Consider the following 17,289-nt stretch of genomic DNA (forward strand, 5'->3'; position numbering starts at 1 on the left):
CCTCGGCCGCCGCCTCGCAATCCTTCTTAAAAGTTAAACAGCCATAAAAGGCTGCAGGAACTCTGACCTTCACAATCTAACCGAGCAGGAAAAGCCAATGATGTGTACAAGGCTCCGCTCGGCAGATTATGATAAAATATGTCTCGGCGTCACCAAAAGATAACTGTACGTCTCCCCGTGACAGATACGAGCCCGCTATTTTAATAACAGCCCAATTTCTGCGGCACTAAAATGTTTTACTGTCGGCAATAAAGCACACAGCGTCTGACACAGGAAGCGTGAAGTGCCTCCCGACCCTTCAAAATAAGACGGACCATGTGGTGGTTTAGAGGGTTTAATTGTCACAACATGGAAACACACCGGAGCGCCTGATGTTCAGCTGTTTAATTTATATGTTTGTCGAAGAGAGATGTTGTGCTTTTCATTTAAACAGAGAAAATTATAAAATATGTATAAAGAATATTTACATTTTATTTTTATAATTACATAAATTAGGATTAAGTTACCATTTCTAATATGTCTTTTAAATTATATACGCTGTTTATGTACAAAGAGTTTACCTGATTGGAGGAATAGTGATAGTGCCATTTCATAATTATCACAATCAAGGATGAAATTTTACTCTAACTCTAGAATCTGTCACACAGTCTTATTTTGATGGGAAGAAACAGGAAATAGCCATTTTTTGCACATGAGCAGAACAAAATAGGTTTCTGGAGCAGACTGGGTACAACTTTGGTGGCACAGTTATTCTAACAGGATCACCAACCAGGCTAAAGCTAACCAGGCTTTCATTAGCACTTAGCATGAGCTAAGCTATACAACAACGTGGCGAGTTACCGCAGTGATCAAATTCTGTTTTGGTCCACCGACGAAAAACCTCGCTTTACACCGCAGTTTGATTGTTGCACGCATTTCTGACGCTGCCCCCTGGTGACAGTGAACATGTACGGCATGTAGCCAGCAAAGCTTTTCATACGATCAATGAACAATCAGACCGAGAGAAACTGCAAGCTTATTGGCTAACAATTAGTTATTTTTATACCTAAACAATTATTCCAGTCCAAACTCACTTGACTTCTTCAAAATAAAAGCATCACAAATGCATATCGGAACATTTACAATCTCATCCCCATTTCCCTAAAACGGTTTCTTTATTTTGGCTACTGTGATTAAGAATTCATGACTAACTGTCGCAGGTGCCTTTGGTTTCATTCTCTAATACTGGACTTATTTTTCTACAAAGGTTTGAACCAGGTTTCAACTATAATAATTGTAAAAAATAAAGTTGGCTACTTCGCGGATTTCACGTATCGCGGGTTATTTTTAGAACGCAACTCCCGCGATAAACGAGGGACGGCTGTACACCAACGTACAGCTCAGCACTAGTTCAGCTTTAGTTGGCGTCTCTTCAACACAACACAAATAATTTTGGAAGCAAGTTGAGAGCGCCTGTTTCTTCCCTTTTTCCTAATTGGGTTGATTTGGGCAATTTCAATGTAACATGTAACCATGTAGAATCCTTTCTTTAAAGCATGTGTTATCCATTACATTCAACTTATTCAATCACTTATAAATTACTTTATTTTGATGTACCAGCAGGCATTTAAAGAAGCAAACCTCCAAGCTAGTATAGCTTTAGTTAACTGTAGAAGGCTTTTAACCAACTGAGCCTCCACAAAATAAGTAAACTAAAACAAAAAAACATGAATTTGCATGTACTACTGTTAAAATATATTACTTAGAAATGCTGACATCAGACATTTTTCTTTCGTATATATGCTGTATGTACCACACTGTGACGGTGTAGTTTACGATAAAGATTTCTCTCGTTGATAGTTTCTTTTTTATTTCAGTATGAATTTATCGGACGCTTCGTTTGTTTACTGTACGTCCAGAGGAAATTTCCCTCTGGGATAATAAAGTCTTGCATGTGTGGTCCTGGCAAAATATGACTTGTCACTGCTCTGCTGTGGACGCTGAATGACTAACACAGATCTGAGTGCTGTAAAGTTTCGACCTGGAACAAACGGGGGGGACATTTCTTTTGTCCAATAACACTCGACAGCTTTTACACTCATGCTTGAAATTTGTTTGGAAGTGCTCGAGGGTGAAAAGCTGCCAGAAAGAAAAGACCTGTGGCTGAAAACAGTCTCGCCCTCCAGAAAAGCCAAGAAGAAGAATTAGCCAGGCACAGAGGACGAGGAGTGTGTGTGGTCCCTTTAGTCGCCAGGTGATGTGGTGGGGAAGCTGTCAGCCGGCTGGACGGCGGCTGAATCCTGGCGAGCGGAGCGGGAGGAGGAGGAGGGCGAAGCATTCTTCAGCGCTGACATTCCCATTGAGGCCCGGGGCAGCCGTGAAATAAAAGCTGCGAGGAGGCTGAAAGAAAGAAAAAGACGGCTCCGGTAGTTTATTTTGTCGAAACAAAACGCGAGTCCCACTTGTGGAAAAACGTGATTGAACTGCGCTTTGTGTGCGGCTGAATGGCTGTGAGCAAATACGGCTGGAAGTGACTGTTAGTTTTACCGATTTTAACAGTGAACAGGAAAAAAGAGCTTAGCTCCACACAAAGAGGCCATTGAGATAATTTTTCCAACAATTAATATTTACTCACTGACACACTTAGAGGACAGACTCGCTTTATAATGCTGGGAAAATGTTGTAAAACTTCATGCGTGGCTCAAAAATTTGTTTTTACCGCAATTCTTTTTAAAAAAAATAGACTGAAAATAAATTTTGCAAAAATATCTGTTCTTCTGGGAATATCACCGATAAGAGAGTACAAAATATACAGAGACATTAAATTATTGCTTAAACATGAAATAAACAGTTTTTGCTTCTAAAGTTAACTGTTAACTAACCCGGACTTATATTTATTAAATCGCTTCAGAGTTTTACCCGCCAACTATTTTCTTAGCGCTCGGTATGAACTTTTAGCTAACACAAATCAAACTACAGCTAAACTAACTAATGCTTAAGCTAGGCTAACATTTCTATTCTAAAAATGTACTTTTCTCCCATATTTCTATTTATGAAATCTGAGTTTAAGCTACCCAGACTTTTAATAATTAAATCAGTTATACATTTTGAACTAAGCTATGGCTAAGGTCGTTAGCTAGTCAGCTATCTATAGTGAAATTGCTCCTTTAACTGAACTAACCCAAACTTCTATTTTTTACATGATTAACCAACAATACAATTAACCAACCTAAACAGCCTACCTGAAGTAAGTATATATGTGGGAAATACAGAATGTTTTAACTAAATACATAAAGAACTACAAAAAAAAATATCTATCTGGATCTTCATCTCGCTCACGTGTTGACAAGCAAAATCTATTTATGCTAGCTGAACATACTTCATGAATACTATGCATTTCTTGAACATCACTGAATATATAGTGTTTCTGCAAAATTAAAATAAACCCTTGGATTTCATAACTGTTCTATCCTCATTTGGTAAAACAGCTTCTATGTAATATGTAGTTATAAATCTGTCTGAGCTTCTCTAAAATATACATTTACTGTGCTGTGTTGGTCATTTTGCAACTTCAGCTGGTCTTCAGTTTTAAAAATAGCTCGACAAACTTGGAAATTTGTTTTTATGGGCTGCTGAGGTCCAGAGGAAGAAAAGCAGCAAACCATGACACTGGCACCGCCTTGCTTTGCCTTTAAGCTTACCCTTTTATATTAAAATTAACAATTCAACCTGGTGGTTTTATACAGTGTAAAAGTGCTGGAGCCCATTTTTCTGCCAACAGCAAATATCAAGTGAAAAAAATGTGTCACTCAGCAGTGATTTTTCAATGTCAACAGCATCCTGCACCGGTTAGAGTTCCTGAAGTGTTTAAACTGATCTTGTTTTAATTTTAAAAAAAGACTAATTATAAAGCTACAAATACACCATTTGAATGCAAACTCAGACCATTAACAGAGCCTCACGAGTGCATTAAGAGGAATCCGTTGTGAATTAGCACTTGAGAGAAACACAAAGGGCTCTGTCTCCTTGCCCCCTCTTTCTTTTCTCTCCCCCCTCTGCCTTTCACCCTCCAGCAGATAAAAAAACACCAGAGGAGTCCTCTCAGCTCGTCTGTCCCTCCCCTCGTCATGTCTTTCAAGCTGTGGAGGAAGAAAGGACCTAATCTTGTACATGTGAATATGTGCGGCCTCGGTTTGTCCTCTCCGCCTGATAAAAAGGATGCAGGTGCAGGACGGCAGGTCATAAAAATAAAATCCAGAGGAAACAGGCTCAGCCTTTAAGGGCGAGAGGCTGCTTTTTGGTCACCAGGAGTAATTTACAACGTCTCAAACTAATATGTCAAAAATGAAAGCTAGTATATAGAAATGATTACTTCTAATGGATTCTCCCATACATGTCAATTCAAGATTCCTCCAGCGAACCTGGTCTTTAGAGCCTGAAGACTAACCAAGTAGCTTTTAGGTCCTAATGCTGCATTCTGGGAAGTCGGTAATTCCAACTTTTTGAGTCGGAATTTTGAACTGGAACTTCCCTGAAGTCAGACTTCCAATTGGAGTGTAGCAGAAGCCCCACAGACCCTGACTTCACAATCAAAGATGGTGGTGAACCTCTCTTATAGTATGTAAGGCTCTAGGTCCATGCTGAATATTTACTTGAGTCTTCATCACCTGCAGACGTGACAATGAGCCGGAACATCGGCCAGGAGAAGACTGGACGTGCTCTCTGAATATGCCTCTTTTACACGCCGTGCCTTGTTTCAGACACAAACTGAAATCTGTCAGAGGAGCGAGCGCTCTCCGAGCTCCCGATTTCTGAGCGCGGCGAACCTCCGTCTCCGTGTCTCTGCAGAGCCTCCTCTGATGGCTTCCCTTTGGCGCCTTCAGGCAGATCACCAAGAACACAATCTGCCGCCGTGCTGAGCGGCTGCCAGCTTCTGAATAAATCATCCGTCTCAGCTAGAGGTGAAGCTGTTTGATTTCATGTGTGACCCAAATAAGACGGCTTCCCCTGAGTGACGGTGTAAATGATGCAGCGACGGGGAGAAACGGGTCTGTCTCAACGGGTCAGCGCGCCATCGCTGACCCCTTTCACGCATTTTTGTTGGTTTTTCTTTTGCACAATGTAACATTTTATTTACTTTATACCTTCCAAGTAATTACCTTTATTCATATTTCACCGGCATTTCTTGCTAAGAGTTAGGTAAAACTGGCGAGAACGAGATTATGAGCCTAAAAGATTTATAGCAGTTTAACAGAAAATAAAATGTATTTTCAGGGTTTGAAAGCAGCTGGTTGAAAAAGTAACTGCCGTAAACCCAGAGTTAATATTTAAACTGAAATGTTAAGTTTATTTACTTTTTATTGAGTCAATGCAGTGAAAATGAAACTTTCCGGCTCTTTATCGCAGTGACATCACTGGGCTTACTTTTTATAAAAACAGCCAAAATAACTTGAGCTCCAATAAGTGATCGGTGTGGCTGTTTGCCCAGCTGTTAAAATAAAATCCAACATCCATGAAAAAGAGGATTTAAGAGGTTTAGGGGAGTTAGACGTTAGCAACCTAGCTACCTTCCATCTAAAGATGATCCACTGATGATGGATCTATTCAATACAAAAATTTAAATATGAAACATTTAGCTCTGGAGTAACTTTGGGGATAAACAAAGGTACAGCACTAAACATCAGCGCAGCTTCATAGCAGTGGTTAGGCTAATAAGCACACATTAGCACAGGGAAGATGGAGGATGGAGGGTAAATTGTTCCTGATAAAAGTTCATGTTGAGGTCCTTGATGGACAGAAACACACCATTTGGGAAGAAGACGCCAAAAATGAAGTAAACTCCATCCACAACACAAGCTTTCCGTCTCCTGGTGAATTTTCCTGTAAATGCATTTGCCAAGAAAAGACTTTAGCATATAAATAAAAAAGTATATTTGAAATTGTTAAGCTAATTCTAAGCTATTATGGACTTCATTTAGTTGTCATGAAGTATACTGGGTGCGACTCAGATGTTCTTTTACTATCGTTTCAGTTAGTCTTTGGTTTGGTTAAAGGAAGCTGCTTGATTAAGTTTATCAACCAGATAACTCAGTTAAGGGCTGGAAAGGTTTGGAAATGAACCTGATCCACATTTGAAACCAACATCAGAAACAGGTTTCATCCAGGTTCCCGCCCCCCTGAGATCTTTGTTTTTAGACTTCCTTTTACTGTCAGTTGCTATTTGTCAATGCTAAGGCCCGAAACCCCGCGACTTCCTGTGTGCGGCGTCCGGCTCTTGCTGCTTGTTTGTTTGTGATGATGCTGATGAGCTGTGTTGGTCGCGGGCACAGTGGTGGGTTCCTCCCCCACATGTCTTACGATTAGTCATAGAAGTTGGAGGAGGATGGAGGGGATGAAGGTGGGGGCTGCTGAGCACGGCGTTGCCTGGGAACAGACGGGGGAGGAGGTGGCGCTTTTATTACCAATGAATTAGTGTCGTTTTCTTTTCACACGCCCACTAACTAACCTCCCCCTGGCCTCCCCTCTCTACACCCTAAATGGTTTGTGGCAGGCGGCTCCGCCCTCCCGTAACCCACCTGTGCGCGGCACTGATGGGGGTGTCGCTCCCTGCAGCCATCAGGTGCTTCAACTTAGCCATAAACTGTCAGTGAACTTCTGAACTCTGAGACCCCAAACTGATCCTGAACCAGGATCGCCAACACGAGGACAGATCCCAATTTTAATTTACTCTTCCTACAAGAATAACGGCAACAATCTAATAATATGAAACTCGTGATCATGTAAACTTCAAGTAAGCAAAACATGATGTCATGAAAGTTCACAATATGAAGCAAAACAGTAACACAGAGGATATCAAACTAGTGAAAATTTCAGCTTTTTATAAAATATAAAAACTTTCCAGTTCAGTAATATGACAATTCAATTTTTTAATAACTTCTAAAATAACAAAAACAACCTACAAACAGTCATTTATTTTATTTTAACTATTTTCTTTTCTGGAAAAGAATTGTTTGTGTGTTGTTAATCTTTCATAATTATTTTCTTAAAGGGTATGTGTCAGATTTTTTAAGGTAATTATGTAAATATTTACAAATTCCGGCATATCAAATTTTTACTACATGATTATAGTAGCTCAAAGAATTCCCGATAATGAGAAAATTCATCACCAAAACTCATTTTTAATTGGTTTCATTTTTCACTTTATTTTTGGCAAATTAAATACTCTAAAACTGAACTATACAAAACATTTTATTAACCTTATAAACACAATCTACATATTTCATCATTGAATGTGTATTGAATATTTCACTGTGATTTCTTTGGCTGTAAATATAAGTCTGATTGTACTGAAGTCTGTGAGAAAGTGAGCCTGCTGGTAGCCTGATCTGAGCTCATCGCTGTTCTGATGAGTTTGGGTTCTGTCGCTAGTTTCAAGTCCCACTGAATAAAACACAAAGTTTAAAACTAAAGTTCCATTTTGGGTTAAAAAAAAAATAAACCCAGCTATGCTAACAGATTAAATTATCCGTCATTCAGAAGTCGTTAGCTAACGTGTGAGCTGCTCAGAGTCTCGCTCATCACTTTGAGTTTCAAGCCAACAAAACGGCAAAAATGAAAACATTAAACCCGATGTGTCACGATGCATGCAGCTTCATAAAGGGACTTTACGGACCCTGGTGTGACATCACAGTGGCTAAGTCCATCATTTATATACAGTCTATACAACTGCTGCAGCTGTACACACTGTAGCCTGTGGTTGGCTAGCTGTGTCTTCATTCAGCGACTCGTGAGCAACACCCACATAAAATCCTCAAATTTCACTCAGCTAAACGTGACTTCTGTAAATAAGCAGACTGCAGATAACAGACAAATCATTTTCAGAATTATCTGTCAGATAACTGCATTTTAATTAGTGTCAGTTTAGCTTTTGCTTGAAAAATGACTCATCGTTTATTTTATATGAAGTCTTTTTGCAGTTTCTGTTCTCACTGCCCCAGGACATGAAATGACATGAAGATAATAAATGTGAACAGCTCACACACTGGAGGTCATGAGTAAAAACTCAAACAGACGTAAAGCTTGGGGTCAGGCTGTTAAAGAGCTTCTCTTGTATTTGGAGAATGTTTGAGTTGATAACAGACTGTCAGGTTTAATGACCTCGGTGTGTTTTTGCCTCCAGCCTTTTTTTTAAACCTCTGTAGTGATGGGTTTAATTTACGACCCATTCAGGAATCTTATCTCCACCTTCAACCCGTAAACTAACACCTCAGAGCCGCACTTCAAAGCTGCCGAGGTGCCAAAAACCTGCCCAGCGCTTAAAGGGGAAAGATGTGCAGATGGATGAGGTCTCATAGATTATGATAGGGAGGGTAGAAACTTTAGCTGAAAGGAGCTAAACGTTCCTGCAACTGGGAAAAAGGCCATGTCAGCCCTGGAGGAGTTTGGAGCAGTTTCCACATCAGGACAGAGAGGAGGGGGGCGGGGGGTGGGGTCGCAGCAGCAGGCTCAGGGATACAAATATGATCCCCACATCACATCTTTAACACCTTTAGGTAGTTTATGGTTCTCTTGTTTTAACTTTAACTTCAAATTCAAGGGCTGAAAAATAAAAAGTGGGGTTGGATCTGAAACTTTGAGGCCTTCACACACCAAGAGAGATGCGGTAAATGTTTTATATTTGGACAGATTTTACACGTCCGGGTCGGTAATTGAACCAGAAGCTTAAGACAAATATTTCTTGCTACCTTCTTACATGTGGAAATGGTAGACTGAATATTTAGATAATCTGTTGCTGTTGGTTGGCTTCAAAGAGCTTTAAGTTTTATTTGTTTCTAATGTCTAATGTTAAGAAAATAAAACCAGAAACTATCTAATTTAAATACCTCTGTGGAAAAATTCTGCAAGAGCAAACATGACCGAGCAACTTAAAGAGGGAAAAATTAAATTTCCCAATTTGAAGGAAAGGACCTGAAAAACCTATGAGCTTCCTGTTGATCCAGTTTTTATTATTGGGGACCATTAAAATTGACCATATTTAACTTAACATCATAATAACAGCCTGGAGGTGTTTCAATATGGCTGCCAATTGTTGAGACTGTCTCATAGAAGGACATGACGGCTAATGTAGGGAAAAACATTTGTGTGTTTAGGATTATTGGCTGGATGGAATTTTGTGTTATTTATGTTATTAACATTAATCAGAACGATATCTTACATGACTTTAAATATTTGTTCAACCAAACTGGAGATGACTCGATGATGAAAGCAACGGCGAGTCCTGTGTTTTCATGTCGTGTTTCAGCACCCAAAATCTTTCACAGCCTTTCATCATCTGACGAGTTCATCAGTGTAAATAAGCCATGTGTTGTTTGGCTGACAGCAGACGGCACGCTCTGTCATCATCATCATCATCATCGCCACGTTCTTCTTCTCTCTCTGAGTCTTTCTCCACAGATCGTCTGTACAGTTTGCTAATTAACGCTGTCACGCCTCTTCCTGAAGTCTCTAATTAACGAACAGCAGCGAGGGGCTCATGATTAATTGCACTTCAGTGAGCGGTGAGTTTAGCAGCTGATGTTGGACATCCAGCAGATCTTCGCCTTAAATTGCGTTCCTGATATTTTCCAGCTTCACTCGACTGAAACCGAAATCGGGGCATTAAAAAGCTTCTCAGCTGCTTATTAAAATGTTTGTGAGGGTTAAACGTGGGACTGCAGGATTGAAAACAGCTCACATTTTCATCCTTACTCAATAACTCAGCTTCCAGCCTCCGTTAGGACTGACCATGAAAACAAACGCACTGAATTCCCATGTAGGAATGACATACAAGCCACAAATAATCAAACCTGCTATGAACGCCTGTAATTAAATTCAAATACCAAAAAAAACTTTAGATATTGTTAACTGTTCTGTTCTTGTGTGTTTGTTGTGCCTCATTAAAATAAAAATGTGTTTATTGGTTCGGATTTTACATTGTGAATCATTTTTATTTCTTGCATTAGTTTCAGATTATTTACATCAAACTGCGCATTGTCACCTATAACAAATGTTAGCACTAAACTGCAGAAGATAGGCTGTACTAATAGTTTTATTGATTTTAAAGTTTAGTCCCTGTGGAATCAATAGAAATCAATAAACGTGGAGTAATTGTTTGTTCTGTTCCTTCAGTCCCGTGGAGGTCCATCTTTCCCAGCACCTCCTCCTCCTGTACTCGTGTGATTATTTTAACCTCGTCTTTCACGTCTGGAGGTTTTCCCCTTTAAAGTCGGTTTGTTTTACTTGTGTGTGGTCAGACAGCTCAGGAGGATGGAGGTGGTGGTGGCAGGGGTGTTCAGAAACTGACATTTTTATGGTAACAGTCGCCGTCTCTTGGCAACACACTCAAAGACCCGTACGCATTGACGGAGCACAATTGTGTTTGGCACCAGGAAAGTGTTAACTGGCTAATCCCTTACGGCCGCCCAGACGTCGCCCGCTGCTAATTCACCGCTCCGCACAAACCGGCCAGTGTTTACACACCAGAGCGCGGTCACTGCGGGGGGAGGAAAAGCTCTTCACACGAGCTGCTGGCCGCCGCTGGCTCTCAGCGCTCAGAGGAACAGAGTCCATTAAACAGAAACCACCTGCAGGATCTACGCTGAGCTACTCCCAGGATTTAACAATAAATTACACCTTAAACTTTAACTGCAGAATTAATGCAGCCATAGGTGTCTGCACATTAATTTACTACAAAATTTACACTCAGAACAATGGGAAACTCCAAGGAAGTCAATGAACATCGAAGAAAGATGATTGTAGATTTACACAAGATGTGAAGGTCTCGTGGAGTCGTTGCTAAACAGCTGCAGATTCCAAGATCATCAGTTCAAACAAATATACTTAAGTAGAAGTTATTTTAATGTGTCACAACTTTGCCAAGGTTCTGGAAGAAGACCCAAACTGTGACCCTCATGATCGGCCAGTGGTTAGGATGTTAATAACAGAGTAACCACCAAGGCTCTGCCATGAACTGTAAACTGCTGGAACACCAGCATCACTGTCCACAGTGAAGCCAGCTCTACATCACCATGGACACGTGCCAAACAGGAAAGAATTCATTTTTGCCTCCAAAAATAACACCTTCAAGTTTGAATGAAACCTGCCCACACGGACAAATCAGACGCCTCCTCGAGAAAATTTTATGATCAGACGAGACAAATATTGAGCTGTAAGACAACAATGACAAGAGGTGTGTTTGGAAGAGTAAAGGTAAGAGCAGCGCACCAGCTGTCAGGCCTGGTGGTGGTAGCAGTTTTGCTATGCTGCACGAAGTGGATGGAACAATGTTGGAGGAGAACTACATCCAAATTCTTCAACTTCACCTCAAAAGAAAAGCAGCTAGCAGGACGCACACATGGATCCCACACACATCAAAACTGGGTTTGGAAGGCATAAATATCAATTCAAACTTATGGACACAATAAAGACGTTTCTGATGTAGAACTGCTGTGGGAATCATCTGACATCAGAGACCATAGTTTGACTCAAACGTGAGATTGTTGCAGTTTAACTTTGAATAGGCCAATCATTTTAAATTAATAGCTGACTAAAATAAATACAAATAAACTTGATTATGATTACATTATTGAAGTGACATGGGTAGTTTCAGTATCCGGTTTAGGTTTAGGAAGAGGGCTCGGTTTGTGTTAAAACACTTCCTACTTCCTGTAAAGCTCTGGGTTCTTGGTTGCCATGGTGACATCTCTGCTTTTTCTGGACAAAACTGACACTGCAGACTTTACTCCTGGTCTCTACTAGAGTAGCTTTGCATAAATCACAGTTCAAAGTAAATCTTGCCTTACGCTGGACCTCGGTGCAGCTTAGTTCAACAAGAGGAGGAAGTGCCAAGTTCAGCTAACGGTCTCTTGGACGCTCTAACCGCACAGGAGCCACATTATTGGTCAGATATTTACATAAGAAAATGCCCCAACAGTACAAACGTGTTATCATTGTCAGACTACATGCATGAAAGCTGAAGTATCCAACTTTATTCGTCCCTTTTCTTCAGGTTGCCAGTAATTTTAAATGTAAAGGATAATGGGAAGCTAAAGGCGCTGAATTAAAAGGTTAAATGCTGTAGTTGTGTCACAGTAATGACAACAAGATAAAAGTTACAAAAGCTGAAAATAATGGATCACATGATTGGAACGCTTAACTCCTGCTAAATCTGATATGGAAATGCTTGTAGTGCCACGACTGCTCGACATAACAGGTTAATGTTATCTGAAGGGAAGTCATCATCCATGGTTCATGTTTTAAGGCTTTGGAGGATTATCAGACTAAAATCATATAACATGCATGTTTGTGGAGACATGTTGAGGATACTCACAAGTGTGAAATATTTAGTAAATAAATTTGGTATGAAGAGAATTTTTCTCTTGACATCAGTGCATGCTGCATTTATATTTTATTTACATCTGAGTTGATGGATAAAGGAGTCACATTTATGTTAATTTACTGTGAATGTTCATGAGGTTTTCCATTTCCATCTTTTTCTTTAATGCAATAAATCAAAGATGCGCCACTTCCTGTTTCTCAGCATCTTTTATCCTGTCACACATCTGGAAATTCTTCTAATGTAAAGAAAACAAAACCTTACTCAAAGAAACTGACTTTGTTCTGTAGTCTCACAAAAAAATCTTAGTTATTAATTGAAAGGATTGATATTAGTTCGTTAGTGTTCACACTCTGTTAGTTTCACATTTTGTTTGTTTTCACATTTAGATTTTAAAACTGAGTCAAAGTTGATCAAAGACGTTTTCTTACAGCGTAATATTAAATGAAACATGCCGGGTCAGCTCAACATGACGTTTTATGTTTAGTCAAAAACCTGTGATTCAGATATTAGCTCACTGCACGAACATCAGTGAAATATGACGAAAACAAATCTGCAGTCACAGCGTGACTGAAAAATATTCAAACCTTTATTTAAACTTATATTCATGTTGTTGTTGTCTCACTCAACAGATTTGCCAACTGTGAACAGGTTAACCATAATTTCAAATTTATTGTAAATGTTTTTTTGTGTATATAAAAAAAGACATTTGAGTCAACATAAAGAAACGTGAGAAAAATTAAGCTTCACTCATTTTCATTTTTTTACTTACCAAAGTATAAAGAATTTTTAGTGTGCATTAAATATTTTTTCAAATGTGCATGTAGGTCGAGATTTTTTTATTATACTAAACTAAAAATTTGTTAAGGTTATTCGCGCCCATTAGTTCAGTGTAAATTTTTATGTTGCTGTCTTATTAAATAAATGATTTAGCATTAAAATGGAGCGCAGCCTTGATGAACTGTGTGTGAGACGGTGCGTTGGTCCAGTTTTAATATCTGAGCACGTTAATGTGTTCCAATAGAAACAGTCTGAGGCTTCATTTAATCCTGATTTAATAACACTGAGCCTGAAATGTGAACCTCAGCTTCCAGAAATGAACTCTGATTTTATATTTGGCTGCACTGAAATGATCACCTATAAATCACTGACAGAAGTTCAGTTTCTCAGCTGCTGCTTTGTGAAAATGACAAAGAAATTTTTAACATTTTAAAATGGGCGTGACAGAGAAACCGTAAAATCTCATTTTAAAACTCGTACATTGATTTTTCTGGTTTGTTGTCTCAGGCTTCCGGCTTCAAATCTCAGGAATACCGACGTACTCGTACTTTATGATAGAAGGCCCACACTTTGATAAAACCTGGTTTGAATTTAAGGTACCTCAGATCTTTGGTTTATATATAACAGAAGGGAAACAAGAAGTAGAGTCAGGCTGTTAAAATACCTGAACAGGTGACATTTCACAGAGTGAGGAGTTAAAAAAAAAATACAGCTGTTACCAGGTAAACTGCTGGGTTTATGTAACACCTGGTAAAGCAGATTTTTTTAAACCACATTTCAGGTTACAAGTTAAATCTAAAAAGAATTCTGCAGCTACAAGAAAGTCAGCTTTAAGAGCCACGTTTACTGAGATTAAAGGTGCAAATCTAAATTATTCTTAATTTAAATTAATGTGATTTAACAAAGATTGTGAAATAGCCATAACTTTTTCTACTTTCATTTGTTTTTTGTGACTATTTCACAATCTGCTGTGATATTGGGCTGAAATAGAATAAATATCCCACTGAAATAAAAATTTCACTTTGTGATTTTGAGAAAGGGAGAAAACAGCAGGTTAGAGATTAAATGTACAAACTTAGAGGACTGAATTTTACCTGCACAAATCCATAAAAGCTGAAAATGTTAAAGAGATTTTAAAGTGTAAAAATGCACTCGGACTGGATTTATTTTGTGTATTTTTGCCCATGAAGGTTTCTTTAATGGATTTGGATGAGCAGACACAGCGAAGGGAATAAAAAGCCCATTAGTCATGTTCATGCTTTTCAATGCCCCCCAAAATGAAAAGAATCATTAAAAAAAACATACAAACACTGGATTATTCTCTGCTTTTCAGACGGAGGAGCATGCAGCAGTACAAATACACAGACAGCGGCTCATTGTAACACCAAACCTTTAAATCAAACCAACACGGCCTCGCTACTCAATAAAAAACATCTAAAGTTGGTCTTTAAAAAGTGCATCAGAGACATAGATCCTTGCATTCAAACCTCTCCGGTGGGTTTTTAGACTGAGACATAAATATATGCTTTTAAGTTTCATCTTCTCTGCGATTGTTCATATCGATTATTACAAAATAAACTCGATTGAGAAAGGAAACAGCGGGGACATATTTGGTTCTTCACACGCCTGCCTGCTTCTTTAGGCAGATTTTCCTCTTGAGATTCAATCAAAGGGAGAAAGAGTTTTACAAATGGGATCAAATTAACCTCCTTTTAGGTTTAACTTTTGTTTTGGGGGCAGAAAAGAAACGGAGAGGCTCAAGAGGGAGAAAAATCTTCTGGAGTCATTAATCTGAGGGTTTCTTTGAGTCCGAGAAGAAAAGCCTGCAAACACAAAAGATCCGGATAATTTGTCTGTGCGGGATCCACCGAGCCGTTAAACTCAGTCACGGTGAAGCGAAGGAATGTGGAGCAAATTTGTTTCTGACCTCGGTGGAAATAAAAGCCAGTCGATCATTTTGATTATTTCTGTGGAGGTCAGAGGTCAGCCTGCGGTTTCCTAAACTCTCTGCGTTTTTTTTGTTTGTTTGTTTGTTTGTTTGTTTCAATATAGAAAAAGCGGAGCAGCCCCCGTCAGTGCACCGCCACCGCGGACTGCAGCGCTTCTCCGGGGCCGGCCGGGCTGCTCTGGCCGGTGGCTGTCTGCGGGGAGGTCGGGCTCAGAGACTGGGGCGAGTTCGCGAGGAAGGCCGGAATGTGCGCAGGCAGCCCCGGCAGGCCGGGCACCGAGGCTGGGGAGGGTTTGATCGGCACTGGGATGGCGGGCAGCGTCTGCCCGCCGTGACAGATGGACTTGAGCGGCATGCCGTAGGCCGAGTAGTCGCTGGCGGCCATGGAGATGGGGCCGCAGTGTCCATCATCCCGGAGCCGTACATGTGCGGCCAGGCCGGGGTCAGCTGGTTGTGCAGCGGGTATCCGGCGGTGGAGAAGGCCGCCAGCCCGCCGGGCATCTTGTACTCTCTGGCGATGATGTTCTCGATAGCGAACGGGTGCTTGAAGCCGGACGGCTGCGAGACGGAGCTCAGGTTGTATCCGGCCGGCATCTGCGGGAGGTGCGCGGCTGCGTGCAGCGCGCTCAGCCGTAGCTTGGCCTGCTGCTGCAGGTAGTGTGCCGCGTCCTGCGGCTTGCTGGCGGCCAACGGGTCCGCGGCCTGCATGCTGCCCACCTTGAAGCGTTTCCGGCGCCGCAGGAAGCTCCCATTCTCGAACATGTCGCCGCAGCTGGGGTGCAGAGCCCAGAAGCTGCCCTTGCCGGGCTGGTCCGGCCTGCGGGGGATCTTGATGAAGCAGTCGTTGAAAGAGAGGTTGTGGCGCAGCGAGTTCTGCCAGCGCTGCGTGTTCTCCCGGTAGTACGGGAACCGGTCCATGATGAACTTGTAAATCTCGCTGAGTGGGAGCATCTTCTCCGGGCAGCTCTGGATGGCCATGGCCGTCAGGGAGATGTACGAGTACGGAGGCTTCTGGTCGCTATACGTGTTCCTCCCGGGGCGCGGCATTTTCTCCTGCCGAGCCGAGCCGGACCGGGATCCCGTCAGAAGAGCTTCTCTTCGCTTTGTTTTCGGAAACTTTCTCCAAACTCTTCACTGCGCCTTTACGCACGAGACGGAAGCCGCCGGGTGTTCTGCACGCATGCTCCCAGTTTTTACGCACAGCTGGAAGCCAAACTTTGGGAGAAGTTGAAGCGGTGGGTGCTGCTCCTCTCCTGCGCTTGGGTGGCAGGTGCAGCGCGGTGTCCGTCCTCCTGCTGCCCGCTGCTGAGCTGCGCTAAGCGGCTGCTGCTGCCTCTTCCATGTCGCTCTCAGATCTGTCCCGTGCGCGGTGACAGGAGCAGAAAAGACCCCCGGAGAGGAGCTTCATTAATGGGCCACTTCTGCGCCATCACATGATCACAGCCAAGAGGAGGAGGAGGAGGGAGGCGGGGGCGTAGGGAAGAAGCGGGGGCACACTGTGCTGTCATTTACACGGTGAACCGACACGAGTCTCTCATTTGAAGCTGCGGCGGAGAAAGCGCCGAAGAGAGGAGCACGACTGTCGGGAAACGTGTGCGCCGAGCGGAGGTGTGTTGGCACCGTTTTACGCGCAGTGTGTGTCTGTGTGTGTGTGTCGGGGGGTTGTTTGGGGCCTCTCTCACAAATTTGCATTGACTAATAGAGCCGCTGAGAGCTGCTGTGTGAGCGCTTTAATTTGTTTTGTCTTCTTGTCGTTTGTCTCTGTCCACAGAACCGTTACGAAGCTTCTCTCCAAACGTCCAGGTATCACTCACAGAGTCTGAGTTGATGAAGACGAGACTTCACTCATTGTGGGAAAGAAACTCCTTCAATAAGCTCCTGTTTTTCCACCTTCCTTAAACTGCGGAATTAAAGTGAATTTCCTCAAAATTTCAACATGTTATTGTGCGAATCCACCGCTCTGTGTGGAAACAACAACCCTGAACTTTAAACAATTAGCTTCTAATTTCTGCATAAATCATACGATTAACCCTTTTTTCCCCTCCCGTTTTTGCCCAAATGCCACATTTATCTTTTTTTTTTTTCCTAAAATAATACGCAGGTAACTTTTTAAGGAGCCTGTAAAGCTTTGAGTTTTTTTTCCCTCAGCAGATGGATCTGAAGGTTCCGCCTTAAAGTTCTTAATCATTTTTATTTTACTCAGCGAACT

The 17,289-nt window shown here is 41.5% G+C and overlaps 1 protein-coding gene across 1 annotated transcript; it reads right to left on the minus strand.

Moving 5' to 3' along the window:
* Nucleotides 1-13,015: 13,015 nt before the first annotated feature.
* LOC100690698 (forkhead box protein B1) lies at nt 13,016-16,687 on the minus strand. The gene is given in 2 exon segments (XM_005447795.4): nt 13,016-15,476; nt 15,479-16,687. Coding segments are annotated over 2 exon segments (921 nt in total). The 5' UTR covers nt 16,128-16,687; the 3' UTR covers nt 13,016-15,204.
* Nucleotides 16,688-17,289: the final 602 nt, after the last annotated feature.

This window comes from Oreochromis niloticus, linkage group LG1 (assembly GCF_001858045.2).
Source record: "Oreochromis niloticus isolate F11D_XX linkage group LG1, O_niloticus_UMD_NMBU, whole genome shotgun sequence".
Classification (NCBI taxonomy): Eukaryota; Metazoa; Chordata; class Actinopteri; order Cichliformes; family Cichlidae; genus Oreochromis; species Oreochromis niloticus.